The sequence below is a fragment of the Capra hircus genome, chromosome 15 (assembly GCF_001704415.2).
Source record: "Capra hircus breed San Clemente chromosome 15, ASM170441v1, whole genome shotgun sequence".
Taxonomy (NCBI): domain Eukaryota; kingdom Metazoa; phylum Chordata; class Mammalia; order Artiodactyla; family Bovidae; genus Capra; species Capra hircus.
The window spans coordinates 18,516,536-18,543,284 of record NC_030822.1 but is presented as its reverse complement, the minus strand read 5'-3'; the positions used below and the strand labels follow the sequence as shown (position 1 = coordinate 18,543,284).

Here is a 26,749-nt window from a genome sequence, read left to right as displayed (position 1 = left end):
TAATTTAATATGCTTCTTATTCAACCAAATCCAGGGCTTGCTCAGCACTATGTCTAATTATAGAGGCTATATTCAAATAATACTTATAACACTTTTAACTAAATATAGACAAGCAAGTTAAAACTTAAATGCATAGTTTTATCTTGAGCAATTTCATAGCTTTTTTTTGGCCACACTGTGCAGCATGTGGGATCTTAGTTCCCTGACCAGGGATCAAACCTGTACCCACTGCATTGAGAGCACAGAGTCTTAATCACTGGACGACCAGGGAAGTTATTCATAGTTTTAGAATGCATCCTCACTCTAATACTGAACTTTCATGATGATTCCAACTTAGCAGTCCACCTCTCAAAGTACCGGGCACAATACTTATACTGAAGAAACAACTTAAAGTTAGGCTGATATAAACTCAAGGTACTTTATAAACACTACATTGTAGAAAATTTTTTTGCTATCCACTTACCCCTACACTTTAGTAAGAAGCTGCTTTTCAAAATGTTTTTTTTATATCATATCAAATAGGGCGATAATAACACATCCATGAGCTATATCCCACAATTTAAAAAAACACCCCCATTTAAAATTCTCACCTGATTCGGTATGTGAAGAAATAATGGGGTGGATGTACAGAGCTAAGTTCTGGCAGAAATGATGTGGAAACTGAAACTGTAATATCCCCAGTCGTTGCTACACACTCTGGATCATGAACATATCTAGGTAATTTTAAAAAATTAAACATTGTTAAATCAACAAACCTCAATTCTGCAAGATATAAGTTTTAAAGATACAGTGCAAAATAGTTTATATTTTACCTTAGGATAAAAAATTTAAATCATATTTGGGACCTTATTAAACTTAAAAAACAAACAAATTAGAAAATTTTGAAGACTCTGCATCAATAATGACAGCAGTCAAGGTTCAATGATCAGTGGTTCAAATAATGGATTAGTAACTAATCTGGAAACTAAAAACAGCTTATTTCAGTTTTCAGAGCTAAGGAAACTTGGAACATCTGAAAACCCAGCTATGCCCTTTAAATGGTGACTCTGACAATAAAAGTGTGTTAGTATGTTATTCTAGAGGCCTCTAATGTATAATTAATCTATCATTTCTGCCAACCAGCCCACTGTGAACCAAGATTACCTCTAATACCATCTGTAATACGTGAATGTTTCAGAGATAATACATAACATTTTCCAGGAGTAAACAGTTACTGCCTTGCTAGTCACAATATATTCATTACTTGGTAATAGCTCCCCTGCCCACCCCACCCCCCAATTATAAAACTACTATAAAGCCATAGCACCTAAAGCAAAATCAATTTTTCTCTTGATTCTTCAAGATGAAAAAAATACTGGTCATTCAACTGTTTGGATGTTTTGGCTTTAAAATGAGAATAAAACAATAAGATTCAAGATGAGAGGTTCTGTTATTAACATTCCTGGGAAACTTCATCTCATGATGTGTAACTTAATGTTTTTTTCTGATTTATAATCATTCCAAACCAAAAAGGTCTGAGTGAAATACCTGAAAATTTGGTCTCTGATGATAGGGAAGCCACCTGATACAACACTGTTGACATAAGAAGTAAACCAGTCAGTAAAAGTAGCACCTATAAACAAGGAAGGGAAGAAGAAAAGAGAAAAGGACAAATAGGTTTTAAAAGTCTACACAGGAAACAAGGAAAAAAATTGTAATTTCTCTATGCTTATACTGGTATCTAGTGATATCAAAACTGGAAATATTTATAGATGTCATCTACAAATCCTATAGAAATTTACTATCCTCAATTCTAGCAATCGTATTCCCTAACTACCTTGCTAGAGAATCCTCCAACTTCCTTCAAACTACTTTTTAACACTTAAAACTAAACAGTTAACTTTTAAATTTTAATTGGTTCTGGTACAAGAATGAAAAGCCTTCGGTCTATAATTCCTAGAACATACAGAACAAAGGAGATATAGCCACATGTAGGAAGAAACTACAGAAAAAGATATCAGCAGCTATCCTCAGATGAATAAGGTATATCCCTGGTCTACTAGGCAAATTCTGATTCACGTACAAAATTCTGGTAGAGGCCAGGCTCAGTCTGGACATTTAATAGGGGTATAGCACTGTGGAGTTCTGGGCATCAGGATAACCCCAAAGCAGTTTCTCTGGTGGCTCAGACGGTAAAGAATCCGCCTGCAATGTAGGAGACCCGGATTCGATCCCTGGGTTGGTTAAGATCCGCTGGAGAAGGGAATGGCCACCTACTCCAGTATTCTTGCCTGCAAAATTCCATGGACAGAGGAGCCTGGTGGGCTACAGTCCATGGGGTCACAAAGAGTCAGACACGACTGAGCGACTAACACACACAGCTCAGCTGTGCTACTACAGATTCGAATGTCCTCCATAGTCTCAGTGACCAACTCGAAGCAGAGACGCAGGACTGGGATAGTCTAGTCCAGACCATATATCTGTGACCTAGTGATTAGATCAATAGCAAGTATTTGAGTGAATTATGTTGCCTCATCTAGGTAATACAACATAATCTATCTCAGACCCCTATCATTTACTCTTAATACATCTCAGTGCCTAGAATATATTAATTAGTCCCTTAATCAATAGTGTTCAGTGAATTTCTTCATAATATGGTTTCTATTAACCTAGTTTCTGCACTCTTCCACACTGAAAGTCCGATGTTGAATTTACAGTCTGTATTTACTTACAATTCTATTTAGGGAATGACTGAAGATAAAATTTAAGCTGAGTCTGATAGTATACAGCTTTAAAAAATTAAAGGTATCAGTTGAGAGCAGGTAAACTGCAATTGTTGTTGTTCAGTCCCTAAGTCGTGTCCAACTCTGCGACCCCATGGACTGCAGCACGCCAGGCTTCCCTGTCCTTCACCATCTCCCAGAGTTTGCTCAAACTCATGTCCACTGACTCAGTGATGCCATCCCACCCAGTTTTCTCTTTTCTCAATGTCTATTAATGGCTCACTCTGGGCCTTTGTTTTTCTTTTGCTAAAAAAAAAAAATTAGTTTAATTGGAGAATAATTATTTTATAGTATTGTGATGGCTTTTGTCATACATCAACATGAATTGGCCACAGGCATACGTGTGTCCCCCCGATTCTGAACTTCTCTCCCACCTCCCTCCCCACCTCATCCCTCTGGGTTGTCCCAGAGCACCAGCTTTGGGTGCCCTGCTTCATGCATCAAACTTGCACTGGTCATCTATTTTACACACGGCAATGTACATGTTTCAGGGCTATTCTCTCAAATCATCCCACCCTTGCCCTCTCGCATTGAGTCCAAAGTCTGTTCTTTACATCTATGTCTCCTTTGCTGCCCTGCATGTAGGATTGTTGGTACTGACTTTCTAAACTCCATATATATGCATTAATATACAGTACTTGTCTTTCTCTTTCTGACTTACTTCACTTTGTATAATAGGCTCCAGGTTCATCCACCTCATCAGAATTGACTCAGATCCATTCCTTCTGAGCAATGGAATATTGCTCAGAAGACCAACGGCCCCCAGTGACGCCCCGAGGCGGGGGCAGGAGACCGAAGGTCAGGGCCAGAGGCCGCACCCAACCCCTGCCTTCCTCACCCTCCCCTACGGGCAGGGGGAAAAGGAATATTGCTGAGCAATATTCCATCGTGTATATGTACCACAACTTCCTTATCCATTCATCTGCTGATGGACATCTAGGTTGCTTCCATGTCCTAGTTATCGTAAATAGTCCTGCAATGAACACTGGAGTACACGTCTCTTTCAATTCTTGTTTCCTCGGGGTGTATGCCCAGCACTGGGATTACTGGGTCGTATGGCAGTTTAATTCCCAGTTTTTTAAGGAATCTCCACACTGTTCTCCATAGTGGCTGTACCAGTTTATTTATTAAACCTAGAATATGCCATAACTTGAACATACAAACCTAGAATATGCCATAAGTTTCTGAACTCACAGAAACTTATACTCTGCTCAAGATTCCATTAGGAGATACAATTATAGATGACTTAGTCTGGAAGGCCCCTTCACTATTAATACATGAGGATGTTTAATATGTGCCAGAAATACCTCTAAAAAGCAGAACAGACAGTTAGGACGCTTGTCTTACTTGAGCAAAATCTAAGCAAAACAAGAATGAATGAACAACAAAGGGGTGAGATGCTCTTGTATACAGACTGAATTGTTCTCAGAATCCTATGAGATGTGTCTGTATTGCTGAGTCCCTTCACTGTTCACCTGTAACTATCATAACATTGTTAATTGGTTTAAAGTTTTTAAAAAATCCTATGAGAAATACCCTTTTAAGACCAAGAAAAATCAGGTGTGCCAAGCAGTTTATAAGGCCCAGTTTATACTGGTCTCTGAAGGCTGCTGGTTTGAGGTCTCTGGTGTGACTTATCAGTATCTTACTACAGCACTGGCACTAGACGAGAACAAGTACCGTTAAATCTAATTACACATTAATATGATCGACCGAAAATGCATGTGTGTATAACGGAACTATATACACATTTCTAGCTATTCCATATATTTCACTGTTCTACAGAAGAATCCTGAGAGAACAAGGTTGTATCGGGCATGGCTTTTTTCCAAGTAGAAACCCAAGTCAAATGAAGTATAAGGGCTATTCTAAAGAAACATAGTTATAGTACTTTATGAACCAACACGTTCTAAGAAATACAAATATAAAATTGCTAGCTGATCAAGTAACAGACAAGTTTTTACTAACTTAATGTGTCTGGACCAGAAGGAAAAAGGGAGAAAAGAAGACTTTGTTTTACCTATGATAAACATGTCAATAGCAGCTGGATTCCGAGCCATTTGGTCCTAGGTGAGAAAAAGAATATTATAATTGAATATGGTACATTTTACTTAATTTCTTGTTATTCATTGTATCCTTCCCTGGGGACAAGGCAAAACAGACAGCAATAACTGAAGTGCTCTAAACAATACTTAGACATTCCACATACTGTTCAGTTTCTGTTTTTATGATTTCTGTATTTAGGCTCTTCCTATCAAGCCCTTGGAAGAACGCCAAGCAGCTCTCAAAAACAGTTAAAATGCTTATACACTGCTCTCAGTGTTCAAATGAACTAAAAAAAATGATCCTTTAAGAGAACAATTAAGATGTTAAAACCATGAGATGATATATGACCTATGGACCTAAAAGACAGGGCTTTGGATTCAGTCAATGGACCTGAACAATTCTAGATTAATCATTTCTCTCAGGAATGAGAGGCCAAGTCATTGTCCTACAACCTTACAGAACTATCAAGTCAAAAATGAGATAAAGAAATGCAAATGCTTAGAAAAAAATTTAAAGCAATGAAAGTTCTTTAAATAATATAAATGTCATATAGAGTTACATGTCTCAGATAACTAAGAAAAATATTTTCTATTTTAAATTCCTCTTTTAAGTTAAAAGTTCACATCCAGACAAAAACAAAAGCAGCAGGTCTGTAACTGAGGAATGACTGAGAACTGAGGAAATAAGAATGAGAGCAAATGACATGATATTCTGTGCGTACATGAAAATCTTAACAAAAGCCTCCTGAAAAGGATCTATATTTTTCAATAACCCAAATACATGCTGAAGAAAGAGTTTAGAAAGTTTCCACTGCACTCAGAACTTGAATCAAATGATGTGCAAATGTTAGATTTTTAAAGTTAGAAACTGATATTACAATTAATCACCTCAGAAAGAAGCTCATTAGTTTTTCTCAAGCTTAAAATCCCCAACACAAATCACAGCTTCCCCTCTGTACGTACAATTGTTTGCACTGTTGGTCCATTGCTGAAATTCTCTTTTAGTATTTTATGTCATTAAATCAGAATATTAGCCCTCTAGTCAGACAGGTCTATAATCAAATTATATAACGCTCTATACTCATTCCATAATCTTGAAAATTCCTAATGCACATTTTATCAGAACATATCTGAAAGCCACCTTTCAAGACACTTTCTACTTACTGGACATTGGTAGAAGACTTCATTTTTGTTTCGGCCCTCCGCAGCTTCCACTGCTATGTACTGACTCAAACCAGTGTGTATGCAAAAAGTTAAAGGGAGACAGTATTTCAGTCCCTGTCTCTGCTGGAAGCCTCCAGCAGCCGTGTCGACATCTAACAAATCCTCAGAACGGTAGTGATTAGACAGTGCCATGCTTCCCAACAACCTGAGAACACAGACTCAAAAATTTAGTCAGCTGCAACCTTTTGATGAGTACTAATTTCACATTGACAACTTTATGAAAACTGATTATCATGTCAATTCTAAAGCAGGAATACATGAAACACTACAATTTCTATATATCTTAAATTCAAACTCTTGAGTGGAAAGATTCTGGTTTAAATTAAAAGCCTAAATATCTAAATGTAAACCTTTTAAAAAGAAAAAACAGTTTTATTGCTTTCAAAAACCTATCTTGCCATAATTTGCCAGCATTTTGCTATATATGTATGTATGACTAATTTTATGTTTAAAGGAGTATATTCTCTCTGATAGTTTTATCTTGATACAACCTTTAGCTTACCCTATCCTACCAGGCAGAATAAATGGAGATCAGCTTAAACCTTATTCAAATTTTCAAAAACTTGGGATGTCTGGTGTCTAAACTCATCTCATGGTAGACAAATGAGAACAACACAGGTTTCAGTCTTTGCAAGAGTCTCATCCTAAGTCTCACTGAGCTATGGACAGATAAAAATCTCTGGGTTGAACTCATGACCTGTTTGTCATGTCAAGTCTGAGCAACTCCTTTAGTAAAGTTCTCTCCTGTTTGTTCTCGAAATATGACAATTTTTCCTTTTTTGTCAAGTTGCAGAGTGACAGGAAAACAAGAGTAGAAAAAAAAAAATCAGTGATTTAGGCTTATCTAGTTCTAACTGCCCAGTATTTGATATCTGAACCTCAGTAACCTCAACATGATCGATCACCTTCTAGATTCCCTGTCCTCACTCAACTCTGATCTAAAATGGTAAAAGAGCCTCATATGATTTTTCACACACATAGAGATATCAAATTCTAACAAGAACAATGCAAAATTCTCCCTAAATTCCTATTAGCATGTCACAAATGCAAAGTCTCTGAATTAGCTTAATTTCATAAAGGAACAAAAGGAGTAGAATCATTCACAGAACAGACCTTTTAAAACTAGGAGTGAATTTGACAGCTACTGTATGCTCTGGTTTTACCAAAAGGATCCACAGTGAATACTTCATATCTTTTGGAAGTAAGTTTAAAATAGGCTATGCTTGAATAGGACAAAACTATATTTTCTTTGGTTAAGAATATATAGCTCTGAGCAAATTACTTTTTAGATGTATGATACACAGAATTTACAACAAGTTCTCCCAAACAATTTACCTGGCCTGTAACAGGGTAAACATTTCAAGGATTCAGAACAGTTCTAGTTAAATTATATATATATATATACACACACACCCCTCTCCCATGTCCCATACCCCCCACCTCCAACCAGACTTCATTTAAACTATAAAGATGTATTTATAGAAATGATGCTTTTGAGACATAATCTATTTTGGCAAAATCAAATTCAAGTTTTATATTCTGTCTTATGGATTGCTACAACAAACAAGAGGAAATTCTCATACTCCTTTAATCTGTTAAGAATAACTACAAATACAATTTGTTTACATTCTAGAAAATACTTTGTATCATAAAAAATAACCCAAACAGTGAACATCTTACCCAGGAACAACTAACTTCTGCCCATTGTGGATACGATAGGAACACCGATAATCATCAGGAAGCTTGCAGCCGATCTGAGCTTCCACAGCATCTAGGTCTTCCTCTCGAGCACCCTCTGCAGAGACACAAAAAAGCAAATTATGAAACAATGATAGTCTTAAATCTAAGAAGGAATTCCACTGTATCTGCTAGCCAATGAAACAATTTTAGACCAACTGAATTCTGCCTAAAAGGTACTTGCTGAAATATAGGGAAATGAACTGAATATTCATAGAACCATTTGAAGCACCTGAGCAAGCAAATTCCCCAGTTTCCTCTCCAGGGGGAAAGCACTGGCATTAAGTAAAATATGGAATGGCAGGCACCAGTGAAATCCACAATAATTTTTCACATTACACTGCAAACTTAAGAGCATAGCTCATTTTTCTTAATCTAATAAACTTCTCTATTTAAAAAAACTCTCCAGAAGTTCTCTAAACAGATGTTGTTCAAGAGTCTTAACCAAGCTTCTCAATGGGGAATACAGGACTTAGGTGTAGGTTCATTCTAGGAGGATATTACCTAGCATTTGATTTTCATGTTTGTAAGCCTGCCATATAAACTAGCTTCAAAAAGTATCATTACAAATAGCAAGGAAGAGAGTCACTCCCAGCAATGGCACACCAGGCTGCTGGGCCAAACCTTCTGCTTAGAAGCAGAAAAGCTGAACAGAATATTGGTTTCAACGTTTCTGGAGAACCTCAAAGGCGGTGAGAACCAGCACGGTCTGGGCCGGGGGAGGCTGGTCCAGAACAGGGAGACTGAGAGTTTAGCCACTGGAGCTACCTTGTGTTTGAGGCAACTACCAATTCTGAAAGCAAACACAAAGTTGAGAAACTGAGCAAAGCTTTCAGCATTATCATAGGGTTGAGAGTTCTCCAAAATTTATTAAAACAATTCAAGAAGCACTATAATTACAAGAAGCACTATAATTACAAAGAAAATCGTTACCTAGACACATTACTGGAAAACTGCTGAAAATCAAAGACAAAGAGAAATCTTAAAAGCAACCAGAGAAGGGGAAAAAGCCACAGTCACTTTCAGAGGAATGACAGTAAGACTGATAGCTAAATTACCAACCAAACAACAGAAGCTAGAACAGTATCTCCAAGCGCTGGGGAAAAAAAAACAACTGCTGACTAGAATTCTATATTCAGTGAATTTATACTTCAAAAGTGAAGATGAAATAAATACATTTTTCAACCAAAAAAAAATCTGAAAATAATTCAGCAGTTGCAGTCCCTCATTAAAAAAAAGAAATACTAATAGGAATTCTTCAGGCAGAAGAAAAATTACCCCAGATGGAAGCATGAAGACACAGGAAGAAATAAAGTGCAACAGAAGACGTAAATATGGAGGTAAATCTAAAATAATATTGAACATATAAAATAGAAATAATGTTTTCAAAGATATAAAATAGGTTGAAAACTAAAATCATAAAACTATAATACAAAAGATAAGACGGAGGTAATTGAAATTAAAGTATTTTAAGGATCTTTCATTGTTCAGGAAGTGGTAAAAATACTAATTTTACAATAGACTTTCACTATGTCAGACACACGTATTTTAATTTCTAGACTAATCACTAAAAGAAGACGTTAACTAAGAAAGGCAAGGGGGTATGGAATAAAAGATAATTAAGAAGAATGCAAAAAAAGGAGCAGCTGCTGAGGCAGCACCAATAAAAAGTAGAAACAAGGTATGCACACATGCCTGCTCAGCTGCTCAGTCCTGTCCGACTCTTTGCAGCCCCGTGGACTGCAGCCCACCAGGCTGCTCTGTTCCATGGGATTCTCCAGGCAAGAGTACTGGAGTGGGTTGCCATTTCCTCCTCCAGGGGGATCTCCCCGATCAGGGGATCAAACCGTGTCTCTGGCACTGGTAGGCGGATTCTTTACCATGGAACCACCTGGGCTTCCCAGCAACATGGTATATTTACATTCAAATGTATTAATAATTATATTAAATATAAACAGACTAAATAATCTAATTAAAAAACAGACTGACAGACCAGATGAAAAACAAAACACAATTATATACAAGAGGCACATCTTAAAGATGTAAACACAGAAAACTAAAATAGCTCTACTAAAATCATACAAAACAGACCTGAAGGCAAATAGCATTATTTGAGGTAATGGAGGACTTTCTGTAAAGGAAAAAAGGTTCAATTCACTACACAGGCATTATAACTTTAGTTTTGTACATCTAATAACACAGCTTCAAAATATATTTTTTAAATGACAGAATTAAAATGGAAAAAAAGATTGTCTATAATTATAATGGGAATATTAGTTTTCTACTGCCACAATATTAGAAGTGTCAAACAACACTCATTTACTATTTTACAGTTTCTGCAGGTCAGAATTCTGGGCATGACTTAATTGGATCTCCCACTCAGGTCCTACAAGGCTGAAGTCATGGTGTTAACTGGGGCTGCTAGCTCATTTTATGCATCCTTTGCTTGGGGTTCTATTCCAAACTCACTGGTTGTTGGCAGAACACGGTTCTCTGCAGTTGTAGGACTGAAGCTCTCTGCTCTGAGAAGCCATCTGCCATCCCTATCAGCTGGCCCTCTCCACAACATGCCAATTTGCTTGCTCATGGCCAACAGGAGAGATACTCATGCTCTGAATCTCTCTGACTTCTGGAAGGGCCCAGTTCCTTTTAAGTTCCTTCTGGGTCAGGCCTGCTCAGGATAATTTCCCTTTTGATTAATAATTAATTCAAAAACAACTAATTTTTGACTTTCATTACATTTGTAAAACCCCTTCACCTTTTGTCATATGATATGACCTATCACAGGACTAAAAGGCAAGAGTACTGGAGTGGCGTACCATTGCCTTCTCCAAATTATATCCATAGTACCACTCATATTTAGGGGGAGGCTATCATTTTATCAGGCATGTACCACAAGGATGGGAATCTTGGAAACTTTCTCAGAACTCTGCCTACCACAGTAAGGAATTTTAACATATCTCTCTCAGTAACTAACAGAATAAGGAAACCAAAAGCTTCATAAGAGTATAGATGATTTGATAAGATTAACAGTTTTTGTCTAATTATACACATAGTACTAAATGGAAACAATGGCAAAAAATATATAGGAGAGATACATATTCTTTTCAAGTATACATGGAATATTTCCCAAGATAAATTACATGCTGGACACATAACAAATCACAATAAAGTTCAAATGACTGAACTCATATAAAGTATATTCTCTGATCATAGTGGAATTAAAATATAAATTACATTAAAAAGATTACTAAAAAAAGCCCCCAATGTTTGGAAATGAAGGAATACATTTCTATACAATCCATGGGTCAAAGAAGAAATCACAAAATATTTTGAACTGCATGTTAATGAAAACACAACATATTCAAACTTGTTGGATGAACTTAAAGCTATGTTTAATGGGAAATGTATACACCTAAAGGGATTTGAAGAAAATAAGAAAGGCTGAAAAATTTATAGTCTAAGTAATCATCTCAAGTCAGGAAAAAGTGACAATATAAACTCAAAGAGACGCAGTCAGCAAAATTAATGAAATAAGAAATAAGATATTAATATACAGAGGATTGACAAAGACAAAAGTCAGTTCTTTGAAAACATTAATAAAACTGATTAGTCCCTACCTAGCAAAACTGATCAAGAATAACAGAGAGAAATAATAATATCAAATAACATCAGAAATGGAAAGGTGAAATCACTACCGATCCAACGGGCATTACAAAGATTAAGAGGATATTATGAAAAATTTTATAGCAATAAATTGGAAAATGTACATGAAGTGCACAATTTCCTAGAAAAACACAACTTACCAAAACTGACATGAGACTAAGCAGAAAATCTGAGTAGTCCTAAATCTGATAAAGAAATTGAAACTTAATTTAAAACCTTCCCACAATGAAAACTCCAAGATTGAATAGCTTCACTGGTAATATTCTACTAATCATTTAAACAAGAAATAAGACCAAGCTTACATAAACTCTTCCAGGGAACAGAAAAAGAGGCAACACTTCCCGACTCGTTTTACAAGGCCAGCATCATCTTGATACCAAAACCTGACAAGAACATTGCAAGAAAGGAAAATTACAGGCCAAACTCTCTCATGAGCATAGATGTAAAACCCCAAATACTAGCAAATCAAATCCAACAATATATTAAAAAGAAAAGATAATACATTCTAACCAAAGTAACTTTACTCCAAGAATGCAAAACTGGTTTAACATTCAGAAAAAGCAATCAATATAATTCAGAGCATTAACAGAATGAAGTAGAAAGGGATTTGATAAAATTCAATTATTCATTTAAAACACAAAAACAAAAAACCCTTTCCCCAAACTAGGATCTTAAGGGACTTCCTTCAATATGCTAAAGAGTATTTACTAAAAACCTACAGCAAACATCATCTTGTTGAAAGCTCTCCCTCTGCAGTCGGAAAGATAAGGATACTCACTATTATCATTTCTACCCAATACTGTACTGAAGGCCCAGCCAGTTCAATAAAGCAAGAAAAACAAAGAAATGACATATAGGGATTGGAAAGCTAGAAATAAAACTGTCATTCTACCTCCTCAAGGATATGCAAATTAAAATCACCATACACACCCATTAGAAAGGCTAAAATAAAAACAACGACAACATTAAAGTGCTAGTAGGAATGTAAAGTGGTAAAACCATTTTGGAAAATTAACTATTTTTTGAAGTTTAGTGTAAGCATACTATACCACCCAACAAATGCAATCCCAGATATTTGCCTGATAGAAATATGCTCATATATACATCAAAAATGATTTACAAATAGAAACAGAGTCACAGACATAGAAGACAGACTTAGGATTGGGGTTGGGGAGGGATAAATTGGGAGACTGGGTTTGAAATATACACACTACTGTACATAAAATAGATAACTAATAAGGACCTACTGTATGCAACAGGGAACTCCACTCAACACTTGTAATGACGTACATGGGAAAAGAATCTAAAAAAGAGTGGATATATGTATATGTATAACTGACTCACTTTGCCATACAGCAGAAACTAACACAACATTTTAAATCAACTATGCCCTAATAAAAATTACTTTAAAAATGATTTACAATATTATTTGTAATAGTCAAAGACTAGAAATAAACTATCCACCAACAGTAGAATAAATACATAAACTGTGGTCTAATCATATAATGGAATGTTTATACCATACCAAAAATGAACAAAATACTGTTACACACAACTGAATCTCACAAATGAAACAAATACTTTACACAAAATACACAAGTTAATCACGCAAATTATACAAAGTTCAAAAAGAGAGAAAACTACTCCGTGGCATTAGCAATCAGGATAATGGTTACCCCTGAGAAAGAGAAGAGGGTTCGAGGTACACATAATTATTCTACTTTATGACCTGAAGGGTGTTACAATGGGAAAGTTCACATTGCAACAGTTTACTGAGTTGTACACTTTTGATCTGTGCACATTTCTTTGTTTATTTTTGATCTGTGCACATTTCTCTAGGTTGGTTAACATCACTAGTAATAGCCTGTTGATATCACATACCTCCAGCTATGTGATAAGAGAAACATTTCACCCGGTAGTAACCTGAAAAACCCCTTAGTCCAGTCTAATCAGGAATAATACTTTAGACAAAGTCAGTCTGAGGGACATCCTGCAAAACACCTGACCAGTACTGCTTCAAACTGTCAAGGCTGTGAAAGATAAGGAAAGGCTGGAAAATTTCCACAGGCCAGAGGACAGTGAGGAGACACATGGCAACTAAATGCCATGTGGTATTCTTGACTGTGTGCAGGAACTGAAAAAGGATCTCACTGATGGAAAATCTGGGGAATTACAAATAAAGCCCAGAGTTCAGTGAGCAGGAATGTGCCAGTGAAGACTTTAGTTTGACAAATGGCCCACAGGGTGGTATGTTAGGGGAAACTGAAGCTGGCTGAGGGGTACACAGGAACCCTCTGTGCCATCTTTGCAACTGTCTTATAATGTAAATTACTACAAAAAAAGTTTATTTTTTAAAAAGTTCAGTATGAAAGTAAACAAGCTAAATAGCTATCTGAACTAGAAGTTGAATGAGAAAAAAATTACTATTTATATGGTTAGTGCTACATATTGGACATTTAACATGTAACATTAAGAAACCAAGCATTTCTTGAAAACAGATAGCAAGACACACACAAAAAAAGTTAAATGACAACAAGGAAACATGGTGAAAGACAAATACAAGGAAATATGTTTTAGAGGGGCATCCTACTCTAACAGAATTTGGAAGCCAGACAGACCAGGGTCAAATCTCAGCTCTACCAATTATAGCTGGCCCTCTGTATCCACGGTTGTGGAACACAAGGATACAAAGGGTCAACAATGGCACTTGCGCGTCTTTGGGTTTTGATATCCTCAGTGAGCCCTGGAACCAATCCGTTGTGGATACCAAGGCATGACTAGACTGACTGTGATCTCTGGCAAGTTATTTCACCTCTTTAATCCAGTTTCCTCCTCTGCAAAATAGATGATGATAACCACCTACAGAAAATTACAGAGAGGATTAAGCAACTTTCATATGCTTAATAAAGTGCTTTCCTGGCCCCCAGCCTATTTGTATGAGGAAGAGGTGAAAAGATCACTAGGAGCCAAGAGGCCTAGAGTTCTAGAGTTCATCTCTGTTCCTCACCAGCTACAGGACCCTGCATAAGTCACTTAAACTCTCTGAGACTGTTTCTTCACCTATGAAAAGAAAAGGGCTGTTATAAATCAGGGATCCACAAACCACAGCCCGAAGGCCAAATGCCACCTACTTCCCTAAATGAAGTTTTCTTGGAACACTGCCACACCCATTTGTTGTTGAATTGTCTATGGCTGCTCTCCCACAATAGCAGAGCTGAACTGCTGTCACAAAGGTCATCTGCCTATCAAAGCCTAAAATATTTACTAGCTGGTCATTTGAAGAAAAAGTTTGCTAATCCTTGGTCAAAACGATCTCTAAAAAGTCCCTTGACTCTAACAATGTTAAGCCAACACTTAAGGTTAATATGAACTTCAAAGACATATGATACATACCATTAGACAGACTGCAACCTGGAACTTCCAGATGTGCAAGTTGGATTTAGAAAAAGCAGAGGAACCAGAGATCAAATTGCCAACATCTTTTGATCATTGAAAAAGCAAAGAGAAATCCAGAAAAACATCTACTTCTGCTTCATTGACTACGCTAAAGCCTTTGACTGCGTGGATCACAACAAACTGTGGAAAATTCTTCAAGAGATGGGAATACCAGACCACCTGACCTGCCTCCTGCGAAACCTGTGTGCAAGTCAAGAAGCAACAGTTAGAACTGGACATGGAAGAACAGACTGGTTCCAAATTGGGAAAGGAGTAGGACAAGGCTGTATATTGTCACCCTGCTTATTTAATTTATATGCAGAGTACATCATCCGAAACGCAGGCTGGATAAAGCACAAGCTGGAATCAAGATTGCCAGGAGAAATATCAATCACCTCAGATATGCAGATGACACCACCCTTATGGCAGTAAGCAAAGAGGAACTAAAGAGCCTCTTGAAGGTGAAAGAGGAGAGTAAGAAAGCTGGTTTAAAACTCAACATTCAAAAAACAAACACCACGACATCTGGTTATCACTTCATGGCAAATAGATGGGGAAACAATGGAACCAGTGACAGACTTTATTTTCTAGGGCTCCAAAATCACTTTGGATGGTGACTGCAGCCATGAAATTAAAAGACGCTTACTCCTTGGAAGAAAAGCTATGACAAACCTAGACAGCATATTAAAAAGTAGAGACATAACTTTGCCTACAAAGGTCCATCTAGTCAAAGCTATGGTTTTTCCAGTAGCCATGTATAGATGTGAGAGCTGGACAATAAAAATGGCCAAGTGGGGAAGAAATGATGCCTTTGAACTGTGGTGCTGGAGAAGACTCTTGAGAGTCGCTTGGACTGCAAGGAGATCCAACCAGTCAATCCTAAAAGGAAATCAACCCTAAATATTCATTGGAAGGACTGATGCTGAAGCTGAAACTCCAATACTTTGGCCACCTGATGTGAAGAGCCGACTCACTGGGAAAGACCCTGTTGCTGGGAAAGATTGAGGGCAGGAGGAGAAGGGGACAACAGAGGATGAGACGGTTCAATGGCATCATTGACTCAATGGACATGAGTTTGAGCAAACTCTGGCAGATGGTGAAGGACAGGGAAGCCTGGTATGCTGCAGTCACAGGGTCCCAAAGAGTTGGACATGACTGAGTGACTGAACGATAACAACAGGCCAGTACACTATAATTTCAAGATACTTAATAAAAATTTTCCCAAGCCCAATGCCTATCTGCTTTCCAAGTTTCCTATCTGCAATCTCCATACTCTTGAAATTGAGTCAGGGATTATGGCCCCTGAGATGAATAGCTAAGTTCCTGACTCAGTCCTAAAACTCATAGGTCTACATGAATAGAACCCCCGATTTTCTAGATTTCAGAGCATCTGTCCTATTCCAACTCAGAGCAAAGACCCCAGAGAACTGGCACCTAGCAGTAAAACAGGGGCTGTGAAGGAATCCTCTGACAACCACACCTCCAGCCACTAGGTACACAACTGTGAGCAGGGAGCCTGGGAATACCAACTGAGTGCCCCCCTAAAAAACTATAAAAGAGAAAAGGAAGAGGCTGCTATGTACCCTTAGTTTCTTCCTTTCCTGGTAGCTCCGTGCCTCAAAGGAGAACAATGAATATATTCTCATATTCCAAATATCCTAATATTAGACTAGCTCTCTAAGAGTCCTAAGATAACCTAAGCAGAATAGGTCCTCTCTTCCTTCAATAGCTGTTAAGACCGCAGCTCTGGAATCAGTCCTGTATTCAAATCCTGGCTCAGCCTTTGCTTTGTGATGGCAAACAACTTCCTTAGATTTTTTTGCCTCAGGTAGCTCACCTATAAATAAGAATAGTAACTGTCTGCGTCATTGGATTTTGGCAATTTAAATGTAATAATACACAGTACTTAGCTTAGCACCTAGCTTTGTGTTGAACAAATATTGGCTACTGCATACTTGCTTCATGCTAAATCACTTCAATCGTGTAGGACTCTTTGAGACCCTACTGTAGCCTGCCAAGCTCCTCTGTCCATGGGATTCTCTAGGCAAGAACACTGGAGTGGGTTGCCATTTCCTCCTCCGGGGGATCTTCCCAACTCAGGGATCGAACCTGTGTCTCTTACATTTCCTGCATTAGCAGGTAAGTTCTTTACCACTAGTGCCACCCAAGAAGCCCACTAACCCTTACATATTTTACATATCACCACCAAATTACCTATTTTCGGAATTATTTTCCTCTTGAAATTTTTCAACCCCACATATGAAATAGATGATATTTTTCTTTTCTTTCAAGAAAAAATAATAATAAAAATATTAATCAAGGGTCCTTTCCTTCAAAGCTCTACTCTCTCTACCAAATTATTCTTTCTTCTACTTCCTTGCAATTCAGTTTTAAGTAACTGGTCATGCAATCATGCTTGTATGAAATTCATATTTGCATGGAAAAGTACAGCAGAAATATGAAATGTAAAAGGAACACCTTTTCAAAAGAGACCTCAGTTCAAAAGGAATACATTTGAGAAGAACTAATTCCAATTTCAGCTTAGCAAAACCAAAACACATATAAAATTCCTTTTACTGGAGAAACCTAAAAAAATTGGAGGCTAAAGCAGATAAGTAGCATCTCCAATCCATTTATGTATTTCTTGGGCATTTAAAAATCAAAGTAATGGAAAATAGCTTAATATTTCTTGCCAAAATTGGACAATAGTAGAATGGTAGACAGAGCACAGATTCTGGGGTCAAATAAACCTCACTTCAAATCCTAGTTTCATTATTCTGTAAATGTCAACGTAGGGATGAAAGTTTTCCCTATTCTATTATGCTGCTCTTCAGATGCGTAAAAACCCAGTCTGTCAATATTTGGTCTTTCCTAATACCAGGCTGTCAAATAAACACTTACTTGTACTGAAAACAGGGAAGAGGGTTGATACAGCAGGCAATTCTTCAATTAAAAAAAAAAAAAGTCTTTTAAAAGAAATTACAATAGGTATCCTCAAGCAATTCTAGCATTACTAGTTTCTTTATGTAAAACAAATGTAAAGATCAGATGAGTTCAGCCTTCCCTTCCAATAAAGAATCACGTGGGTACGGAGGTGGGCAAACCAGGGCCAGTATCCCCTTAGCAAACGAGGCTTCCCGTTTCCCTGACCAGAAGTGAATGATGCATTACAAACAATGTTGGATTAGCATAGATCAGCGTAGGAGACAGAAACCTAAAGTTATTTAACCTGTTTATACTAGAGTCACTATAATGAGGAAGGGACACCCTGTATTCCCAATACCTTTCAGAGATAAAACCATCCGAGGACATCTGGGTTCCAAGTATTTCTTGAGATCATCCCAGGCCTTTTTAATAGCAGCATAATGGTCAATATATCTTCCTACATCAGAGTAAGTATCAATGAAGAGGGATTTCCAACACTGGTTCTTCTGTGTTTTCTCTTCCCTAAATAGATTTAAAAAATAAAATTAAAAATCTTTTACAATGAAATTAGCATATATTTTAGACACCTACCAACATACTTTATTGGGAATCTGTGGCTACTTTTGTATTCCTTTTCATTTATTTTAGCTACAAATGAAGACTAGATAATAAACAGTAACACACACATCAAAAAATTTAACAAGTTATTCCTGGAATAGTGGGATTATGAGTCACTTATTTTTTTACTTTCTATTTATTATTTTTGTAAGTTTTCTAATCCTTAATAAGATATAATATGAATAACATATGGGATATGAATTTCAACTTACTCCTAAAAACATACCAATTGTAAAATTTTAAAATATATATTTAGCTTTTCCATTTTAGAGCACATTTAGAAACTAATGACTGACAGGCTATATTAATCTAATTTATCCACACTGAATTAACCAGAGAATCACTATAGCACAGCAAAGGAGTCAAAACTCAACATTTCTGTCTGGTACAAGTCCACAAACATTTACTGTTTATTTAGCCACTGAGGACACTGAAAATAAGGCACATTTTTTGCCTTCAAAGAATGTAATCTAATCAGGGAGAAAGAATGAAATATAAATTTAAGAGTCAGAAGTGGTACAGGATAAGGCAGCCAGAATACCAGTAGTAGCTTGGACCTTATCCTCTAGGGAATAGAGAGTCACTGAAGAGTTGTAACAGGGGAGTGAAAAGAGCGGACCTGTGGTTGTGGTTTGGGAGGGGTGTATACCAGAGACAGAGAGACCGGTTGGAAAGGTTCTGCAGCAGTTCGGTAAGGGACGATAACTAAAGCTGTGGTGGCGAAACGAAATGAGAAGAAAGATTCAAGAAACATACAGGGGCTAAAGTCAGAAAGGCTTAGTCACTGAATGAGGTAGGGAGAGAAGGACAGAAGAGACGTAGGATGCTGCCCCTCTCTGGCTTGGATGCCAGGATGCATGGTACCGCTATGACGGCAGGAATACAGGAGGACCCGGTTTAGGGATGGGGAGAACAATTCAGGGTGTTGTATGTACATGCGTGTGTGTGTTTTGGGGTGAGGGGAGTGGTAGGAAGGAAGTAACCTTTTATTTATCGAAGTAATACACATATTATTAAAACCAAAAAGTACCAAAGAACTTATAATGAAAAGCTAGGCAGTCTCCTGTTCTTCGTCCAACTCTTCAAAGGAAACTTTAGGTACTTCTGGAAGGTATCTCTGTAATTCTAAATGCTTGTTCCTCCAGCTGTATTTTTTAATTTTTTAAATTTGTGGCTGCACTAAGTCTCTGCTGCTGAGTCTGGGCTTTCTATAGTTGAGGTGAGCGGGGGCTACTCTCTAGCTGTGGTGTGACGGCTTCCCACTGCAGTGCCTTCTCTTCTTGCAGAGCACAGGCTCTCGAGCACATGGGCTTCAGCAGCTGCGCCAAGTGGCCTCAGCAGTTGCAGGCTCGGTAGCTGTGGCACACGGGCTTAGCTGCTCCACAGCGTGTGGGATCTTCTTGGACCAGGGACTGAACCCACGTCCCCTACGCTGGCTGGCAGATTCTTAACCACTGGACCACCAGGGAAGTCCCTATTCCTCTAGTTCTTGATTTATCAATTTTATATCTATCTACTGATACCCCAAAGAATCAATAAAAGGTCAGGATGAAGCAATACATGAAATTCCTTCTTCCTCATTCTTTCTCCTTCCAATGTTTAGAGGATGTTATTTTTAGTTCTACTCAACAGCTTAGCTTTAAATAATATGTTTAAATCTCTGTTTCTTGCTTCACCAACTTCAGTTACCACCTGACTCCCCTCAACCTAAGAAAAAGATATTAGCAATCCTACCCTTTCTTTCACCTTTTCCAACTCCCACCTTCTGTCATCTACACTTTTATTCTATCAAATTGATTAAAATTTACTAAATTCGGTGAACCCTGTGGGTCATCCAGTGGAAAGGTCCAGCAGACAGTTATGCAAACAAATCTGCGGTTCAACGGCAATGTCTGGGGTGGACACTCAGGTTTGGGAGTTAGAAGTATACAAGTCATCTCTACAAACTGCAGGAGTGCATGCGGGAGACTTCTCAGAGGGAGAAGAGCAGTCAGCCACGGACAGAAGTTTGGAGAACACCTGCATTTACTGGCAGGCACAAGCAGAGCCATCAAAGGTGTTAAAGAGACAGGCTTAGAGAGGAAAATCAGGATAGACTAGCACTAATGAAAGCCAAGGGCCCAATTTCAAGATACATGTTTCCCAAATACTCACTCGGATATCAGCCAGTATTTTTTGCAATGTCTTCTCCACAGAGGATCATGACTTGATAGCTGGCTGAGTCTTCGACTGACATAGCAACAGCTGGCAGTAACCAGATTCATGGTTAGTATAAAAGAAAACAAGAAAGCAATTTAGAAATGAAGACGAAAATATTCAATGTTAAGTTCTGTTTTGTTCCTTTTGCTTTTCTCCCACTACCTTCCGCAAAACAGTATTTTCTAAAACCTATTTAATGTGTTAGCTAGTATAATTACCTTGTGAGTAATGAAATCTTAACTATTTGAGTTCACAAACACACTGCAAAATGTCTACAATTTTAATTTTCATACAAAAGTCTATGAAACATATAAACCACTGGAGTTATTTCAAATCAAAGAGTTTTCCTATACTCATTATTGGGCAGTAATCATTTCTACAAATAGAAATGTTATGCAGATGTAAACAAACTGTTTTTTCTTTTTAAGATCTGTGAGACATTTGATATTAAATACATAGGCCTTCTATTCCAATTTTTTTTCTTAACAGGAATACATAGCCAAAAACACTTTTCAATTATAGGAACTATTGGAAAACCCACTTATAAAAGATGTTAGATTCACAACAGTTCTGATTCAGTATCCACAGCTATTCAACTTAGGGTCAACTGCTCAAAAATATGAAATATTAGAAATAATTTTCTTATTATATAGAGATTTCTAACACAATAGTGCTTGATGCCTGTAAATCCTTCCCTATGTAATTAATTCAAAAAAGAATGAACTTGAGATTTTAAAAAATGGATTTCTATCCTTTCAGAAGAGAAATCACAAGTTAGAGAAAGTAGGTAGGTATTAAAAGATTTTACTTGGGCAATAACTAATCAATTAAGGGAATCTTAAATCACATAGGATTTGTCAAGGCCATGAGTGGGGCATGTTAAAAAAACAACTGATGCTAAACAGAATAGGCTTTGTTCACTTTTCAGATTTTACATAAACATCATTCTCATCCTTTTCAGCCTCTCTCAGGAGACACCCAAACATTTGCAAAACTAGGAATCCCTCCAATTTTGTGAACTCAAGAGTCCCCTATCTCTTTTTTAGGTCCTTCTCTCTTAATATCCCAAGAGTTAAACAACATAAAAGAATCTCTGGAATGTGCACCAGAAGTGATTTTTGATGGACATTAAGGATGAAAACTACTGTCCTAGAGCTTCTGACTCAGTCGGCATGGTACCTCGGGCAGTCTGTACCTCGGGCATGATATGTTTATTTTTAAAGTGCCACATATAATTCTGATATGCAGTGAGACTCAAACTGTGCAGTTTACATTACACAATGATCCCAATAGACTAATCAATCCAATCCAATCCAGTTCAGCAAATATGTACCAAAACCTTCAGAAGGTTAGCAATGAGAGAGACACTTGAAAAATCTGAGCTACATACTACAAGAAAGTCACAGTACATTGGAAACTTTTCTGTGGATAAAATTCGATGGCATTTGCGTCAACTTGTTTGGGCTAAGGGATGCCCAGATAGCTGGTTAAACACTATTTCCTGATGTGTCTGTCAGATGTTGCCAGAAAAAATGAGCCTTTGAACTGGCAGACTAAGTTAGCCAAATGGCCCTCCCCAATACGGGTGGGCATCATCCAATCCACTGAGGGTCTGAATAGAACAAAAAGGCAGAGGAAGGTTGAATTTGCTCTCTGCCTGACCACTAATTTGGGACACTGATCTTATCCTGCCTTTGGCACTCCTGGTTCTCAGGCTTTTAGAGCCAGACTGGAATCATTTCTCCAGCTCCCTACCCTTCAAACTATACCACCAGCTTTCTTGGGTCTCCAGGTTGCACATAGCAGACTATAGGAAAGAGCCTCCACAATTCATGAGCAAATACCTTAAAATAAGCCACACATACACACACATATTGGTTCTGCTTCCTTCAAGAACCCTGACTAATACAGTATTCAACTTAGTTTACTTCTACAAACATTTATAGAGGGATCATGTCATTTTTGTTTAAAACTTTGATTACGACCTAAAGCATTTATAATAAACTTGAACTCCTCACAAGGTCCTTCATGATCTCACCAGTCTCTGCTCAGCCTCTCCGCCTGTGAGTCACTCCCTACTTCCTACAACACCAGTCTTCTAGCTCTTCCAACAGGCTCTGCTATCCTCCAATCAGCTCCTGAAAACACAGGTCCTTCTGCCAGGACTGCTCTATGCTGTCTATCATATACAGCAGCTCCTTCCAGTCTGAATCAGCTCCTTAACAGAGTCACTGATTCATTTCCTTCATAGCACACAGCAGCTCTTGTAATTATGCACTTTTTCTCCATCTTGCCCATTAGACTGTAAGAGCTTATAAGAGGGTCCTTATGTGTCTTGTTCACTATTGTTTCCCCAGCATTTAATAGGCTGGCACACAGAAACACTCAAAAAAAAAAAAAACCTGTTGAATAAACAGTGACTACAAAGACAAACAACACAGTCTTTATATTTAAGAAATGCACAATCTATCTGGTATGGTAAATGAACTCTGCAGAGGGAGGAAAAAAGGTAGAGATCGGACTCAGGACAGGGGGTCTTAAAGGAATTCATCTTGCTAGGATGAGAAGAGGGGAGCATGGCATTCCAGGCAAGGTCAAGAGTTTAAGCCACAGAACAAAAAAGGCACAAGTGTGGTATGCTGGCTGAGGTCAATTTGGATAGAGTGGACTATGTCAAATAATAAGGGCCTTAAATGCTCCCTGAAGTTTAGGTTATAATCTGTAAATAACGAGTGGCATTACAGGATTTTTAGGATCTGTCTTAGAAAGATCATTCTGAGAGCAAGGTAGCCCATTAGATCAAGAGTGTGTGTAGTGTTAGATTTCTAAAAGGCTATAAGTAAGTGTTAGTTGCTCAGTCGCGCCCGACTCTTTGCGACCCCATGGACTGCAGCCACCAGGCTCCTCTGTCCATGAGATTTTTTCAGGCAAGGATACTGGAGTGGGTCGCCATTTCCTTCTCCAGGGGATCTTCCCAACCCGGGGATCGAACCAGGTCTCCTGCGCTGCAGGCAGATTCTTTACCGACTGAGCTACAAGGGATGCCCCTAAAAGGCCCTACCAACACAATATTTCAGATGACAGTTTGCAGCTGGAACAGACTTTTCCAAAGAAAAGACAAACTTTATTACAAGCGCGAGTAGAGAAAAAATTGTTTCCTAGAAAAATAAAAATGTTACAGGTATTAGTATAGATAGCAGCCAGAAACTGCTCTCTCTCTGTCACCACTTAGCTAGACAAACCAACAGCTGCCACCAACTTCAAGAAAGCTGCATGTCTACAAGGATCCCTGACAACACAGGGTACAGTCACCAAACTGCTAAAATCCAATGGTTAATCAAACAAAACAAAACTAATCTCTCCTACCTATCCTTAAGAGGGCGTCTTTGCCTCCTCTGAAAATATATATGGTGGCCCAAGAAAGAGGCATGCCACCAGCTGTCAAGGGTGTAAACAGCGCCATTTCTTCCACCATTCCAGGCAGTCCCAAGCGCTGAAGGAACCTGGCATTTAACCACCCCTACCAGCAACCGGTGTTTATTTTTGGGAACAGATGCCGGCAACTTGTGAAACCCAAAGCATACAGGAGGGAAGATGGTCACCTGTATCGCAACACCGGAAGTCAGTACCAAAACAAAATCCAACATGCAACCGTGAGGAGGAAGGCTGAAAACGAAACAATTATCCTGCAGAGAAGATGGAAAGTGAGCCTGCCAGATATAACGTTGCCGCAGAAGTCGCACCCAGGGGTGAGGGGGTCGCCCGGCTCCTCTCCCGCGTCCAACTGGCCCACTTTGGCGCCCGACTCCGAAGGCCTCCGGCCCAGGCAGAGAGAGAAGAGTGCTCTGCCGCCGGGACGGAGACTTTTTCAAACTGGCCAAGGCTGCCAGGATCGGGCAGAGACGCCGGGGGTCCGGAGGTGCGGGCCGCGGGGGTCCGCAGGCCGGCAGCGGGGAGTAGTATCTCCCCGCTTCCAACTGGGCCTCGCTGAGGCCCGGGAGAGAGGGCTCTTGTCGCTCCTCAGGCCTGGGCCCCGGCCGCGAGGAAGACCTCAAGGCGGGACCCCTTCCGCCGCGGTCTCACCCCGGACCCCCGAGGGACCCTGCAGGATCAGGGTGGCCCTGGCGTCACCTTCTAGCTGACACCCGAGTCCAGGTTCGGTCGGCGAGCCGGGCCTCCGTCCTTCCTGCCTTACACCTCCTCCCTTACCCGCGAACCCCACCCCTGCCATGTGCCTCGCCCCATTACTTGATTAGGTCCCGGTAGTCCAAGAAGGATAAGATGAGGAGCAGGGGGTCGGTGGGCAGCGATTCTAGGGTCAGGGGCGCCGACTCAGTATCCATGGCCGCCATCTTGCCTGGCCCGGTGCAGGCCTGGCCACGCCCAGGCCACGCCCAGGCCACGCCCCCGCCGCCACAGCCCGCGCCCCTCCCCCGCCACCGGCACAGGTTTGTTATGTAATCGACAGGAGAGCGGGATAGCCCCGCCCACAGAGCGGCCCGATAGGCGGTTCCCCGGAAGGCTCCGCCTTCTGCCTTGCAGGCCGAGCGCGCGTGCCTCGGTATCTGGCTCACCCGAGCTACTCTAGTTCTGCCGAGTCCCCCTGTGCTCTCCCTTAGATTCCCCCGGGCTCCCTCTTCCCGTTTCGATCCCTAAACTTGCCCAGTCCGGACCTCTTTGAGAGTTTATTACCAAATTTGACTGGGTCACTCTCGCCCCTCACGAGAAATTTTACATCCGCTATCCTTGAAGCGTGGCCTCAAGTTCTCTCTCTGCCTTTAGCCCCCAAATCCATTGTTTCTCTTCGTTTTCCGACCGAGAAATCTCTCGTTTCTCTTTTTAGCCTCCCTGGCCCGGAGTGTCGCTTACACACAGCAGGATCCTTGTCCACTCTGTAGGGGGCAGAGTTGGGAATCAACTAGAGGCGCTGGTGGAAGGCTCTTCTTCCAAACTAAGGAAATGGTTATCGAGGGTATAATTTTAACCCCCTCCCAAGTAAAAGGTGCATAGGGTCTGAATCTATTTGGTGCTCTCAATTTGGTCGTCACGGTTGTTTTTCGTCATTTTCAGTTCAGTTCAGTCGCTCAGTCGTGTCCGACTCTTTGCGACCCGGTGAATCGCAGCACACCAGGCCTCCCTGTCCATCACCAACTCCTGGAGTTCACCCAGACTCGCGTTCATCGAGTCAGTGATGCCATCCAGCCATCTCATCCTCTGTCCTCCCCTATTTCTCCTGCCCGCAATCCCTCCCAGCATCAGAGTCTTTTCCAATGAGTCAACTCTTCGCATGAGGTGGCCAAAGTACTGGAGTTTCAGCTTTAGCATCATTTTAGGACAATGCAAGTGTATAATAATTTTTTTTTTTTCTGCCAAGATTTATTTTCAGAGGGTTAAGTACTTCAGATGTGAAGGGCCGTTGAGGCCTCAATGGGCTTGGTTGAGGCACTGATGGTCACTCTTTAGCTTAGACAAGAAGGTATTAAAGTGGAGATGGGAGACATGTCCTGGACTGTGAGCTAAGGAATAGATCACTTAGCAGATTTCTTTTCTGTTTCTTTTCCAATGCAATGTGGTGTAAAGAGCTTGAGGGAGTCAAGTGAGACCTGGACTTCATCAGGTCAGTTCAGTCGCTCAGTCGTGTCCGACTCTTTGCGACCCCATGAACCGCAGCACGCCAGGCCTTCCTGTCCATCACCAACTCCGGGAGTCCACCCAAACCCATGTCCAATGAGTCGGTGATGCCATCCAACCATCTCATCCTCTGTCGTCCCCCTCTCCTCCTGCCCTCAACCTTTCCCAGCATCAGGGTCCTTTCAAATGAGTCAGCTCTTCACATCAGGTGGCCAAAGTAATGGAGTTTCAGCTTCAACATCAGTCTTTCCAATGAACACCCAGGACTGATCTCCTTTAGGATGGACTGGTTGGATCTTCTTGCAGTCCAAGGGACTCTCAAGAGTCTTCTCCAACACCACAGCTCAGAAGCATCAATTCTTCGGTGCTCAGCTTTCTTTATAGTCCAACTCTCACATCTATACATGACCACTGGAAAAACCATAGCCTTGACTAGACAGACCTTTGTCAGCAAAATAATGTCTCTGCTTTTTAATATGCTGTCTAGATTACTCCCAAGGAGTAAGT

At 39.6% G+C, this 26,749-nt stretch overlaps 1 protein-coding gene across 1 annotated transcript in view; it reads right to left on the bottom strand.

The window, feature by feature from the left end:
- FBXO3 (F-box protein 3) overlaps positions 1-25,001 on the bottom strand; it is a 33,534-nt gene extending 8,533 nt beyond the window's left edge. The window contains exons 1-8 of the mRNA XM_018059260.1: positions 24,860-25,001; positions 20,567-20,656; positions 18,153-18,316; positions 7,712-7,826; positions 5,972-6,176; positions 4,783-4,828; positions 1,528-1,612; positions 591-713 (exon numbers count right to left, since the gene is read on the bottom strand). Of these exons, the coding sequence (XP_017914749.1) occupies positions 591-713; positions 1,528-1,612; positions 4,783-4,828; positions 5,972-6,176; positions 7,712-7,826; positions 18,153-18,316; positions 20,567-20,656; positions 24,860-24,963 (932 nt within the window). The 5' untranslated portion in view covers positions 24,964-25,001. The remainder of the gene's footprint in view (positions 1-590; positions 714-1,527; positions 1,613-4,782; positions 4,829-5,971; positions 6,177-7,711; positions 7,827-18,152; positions 18,317-20,566; positions 20,657-24,859) is intronic.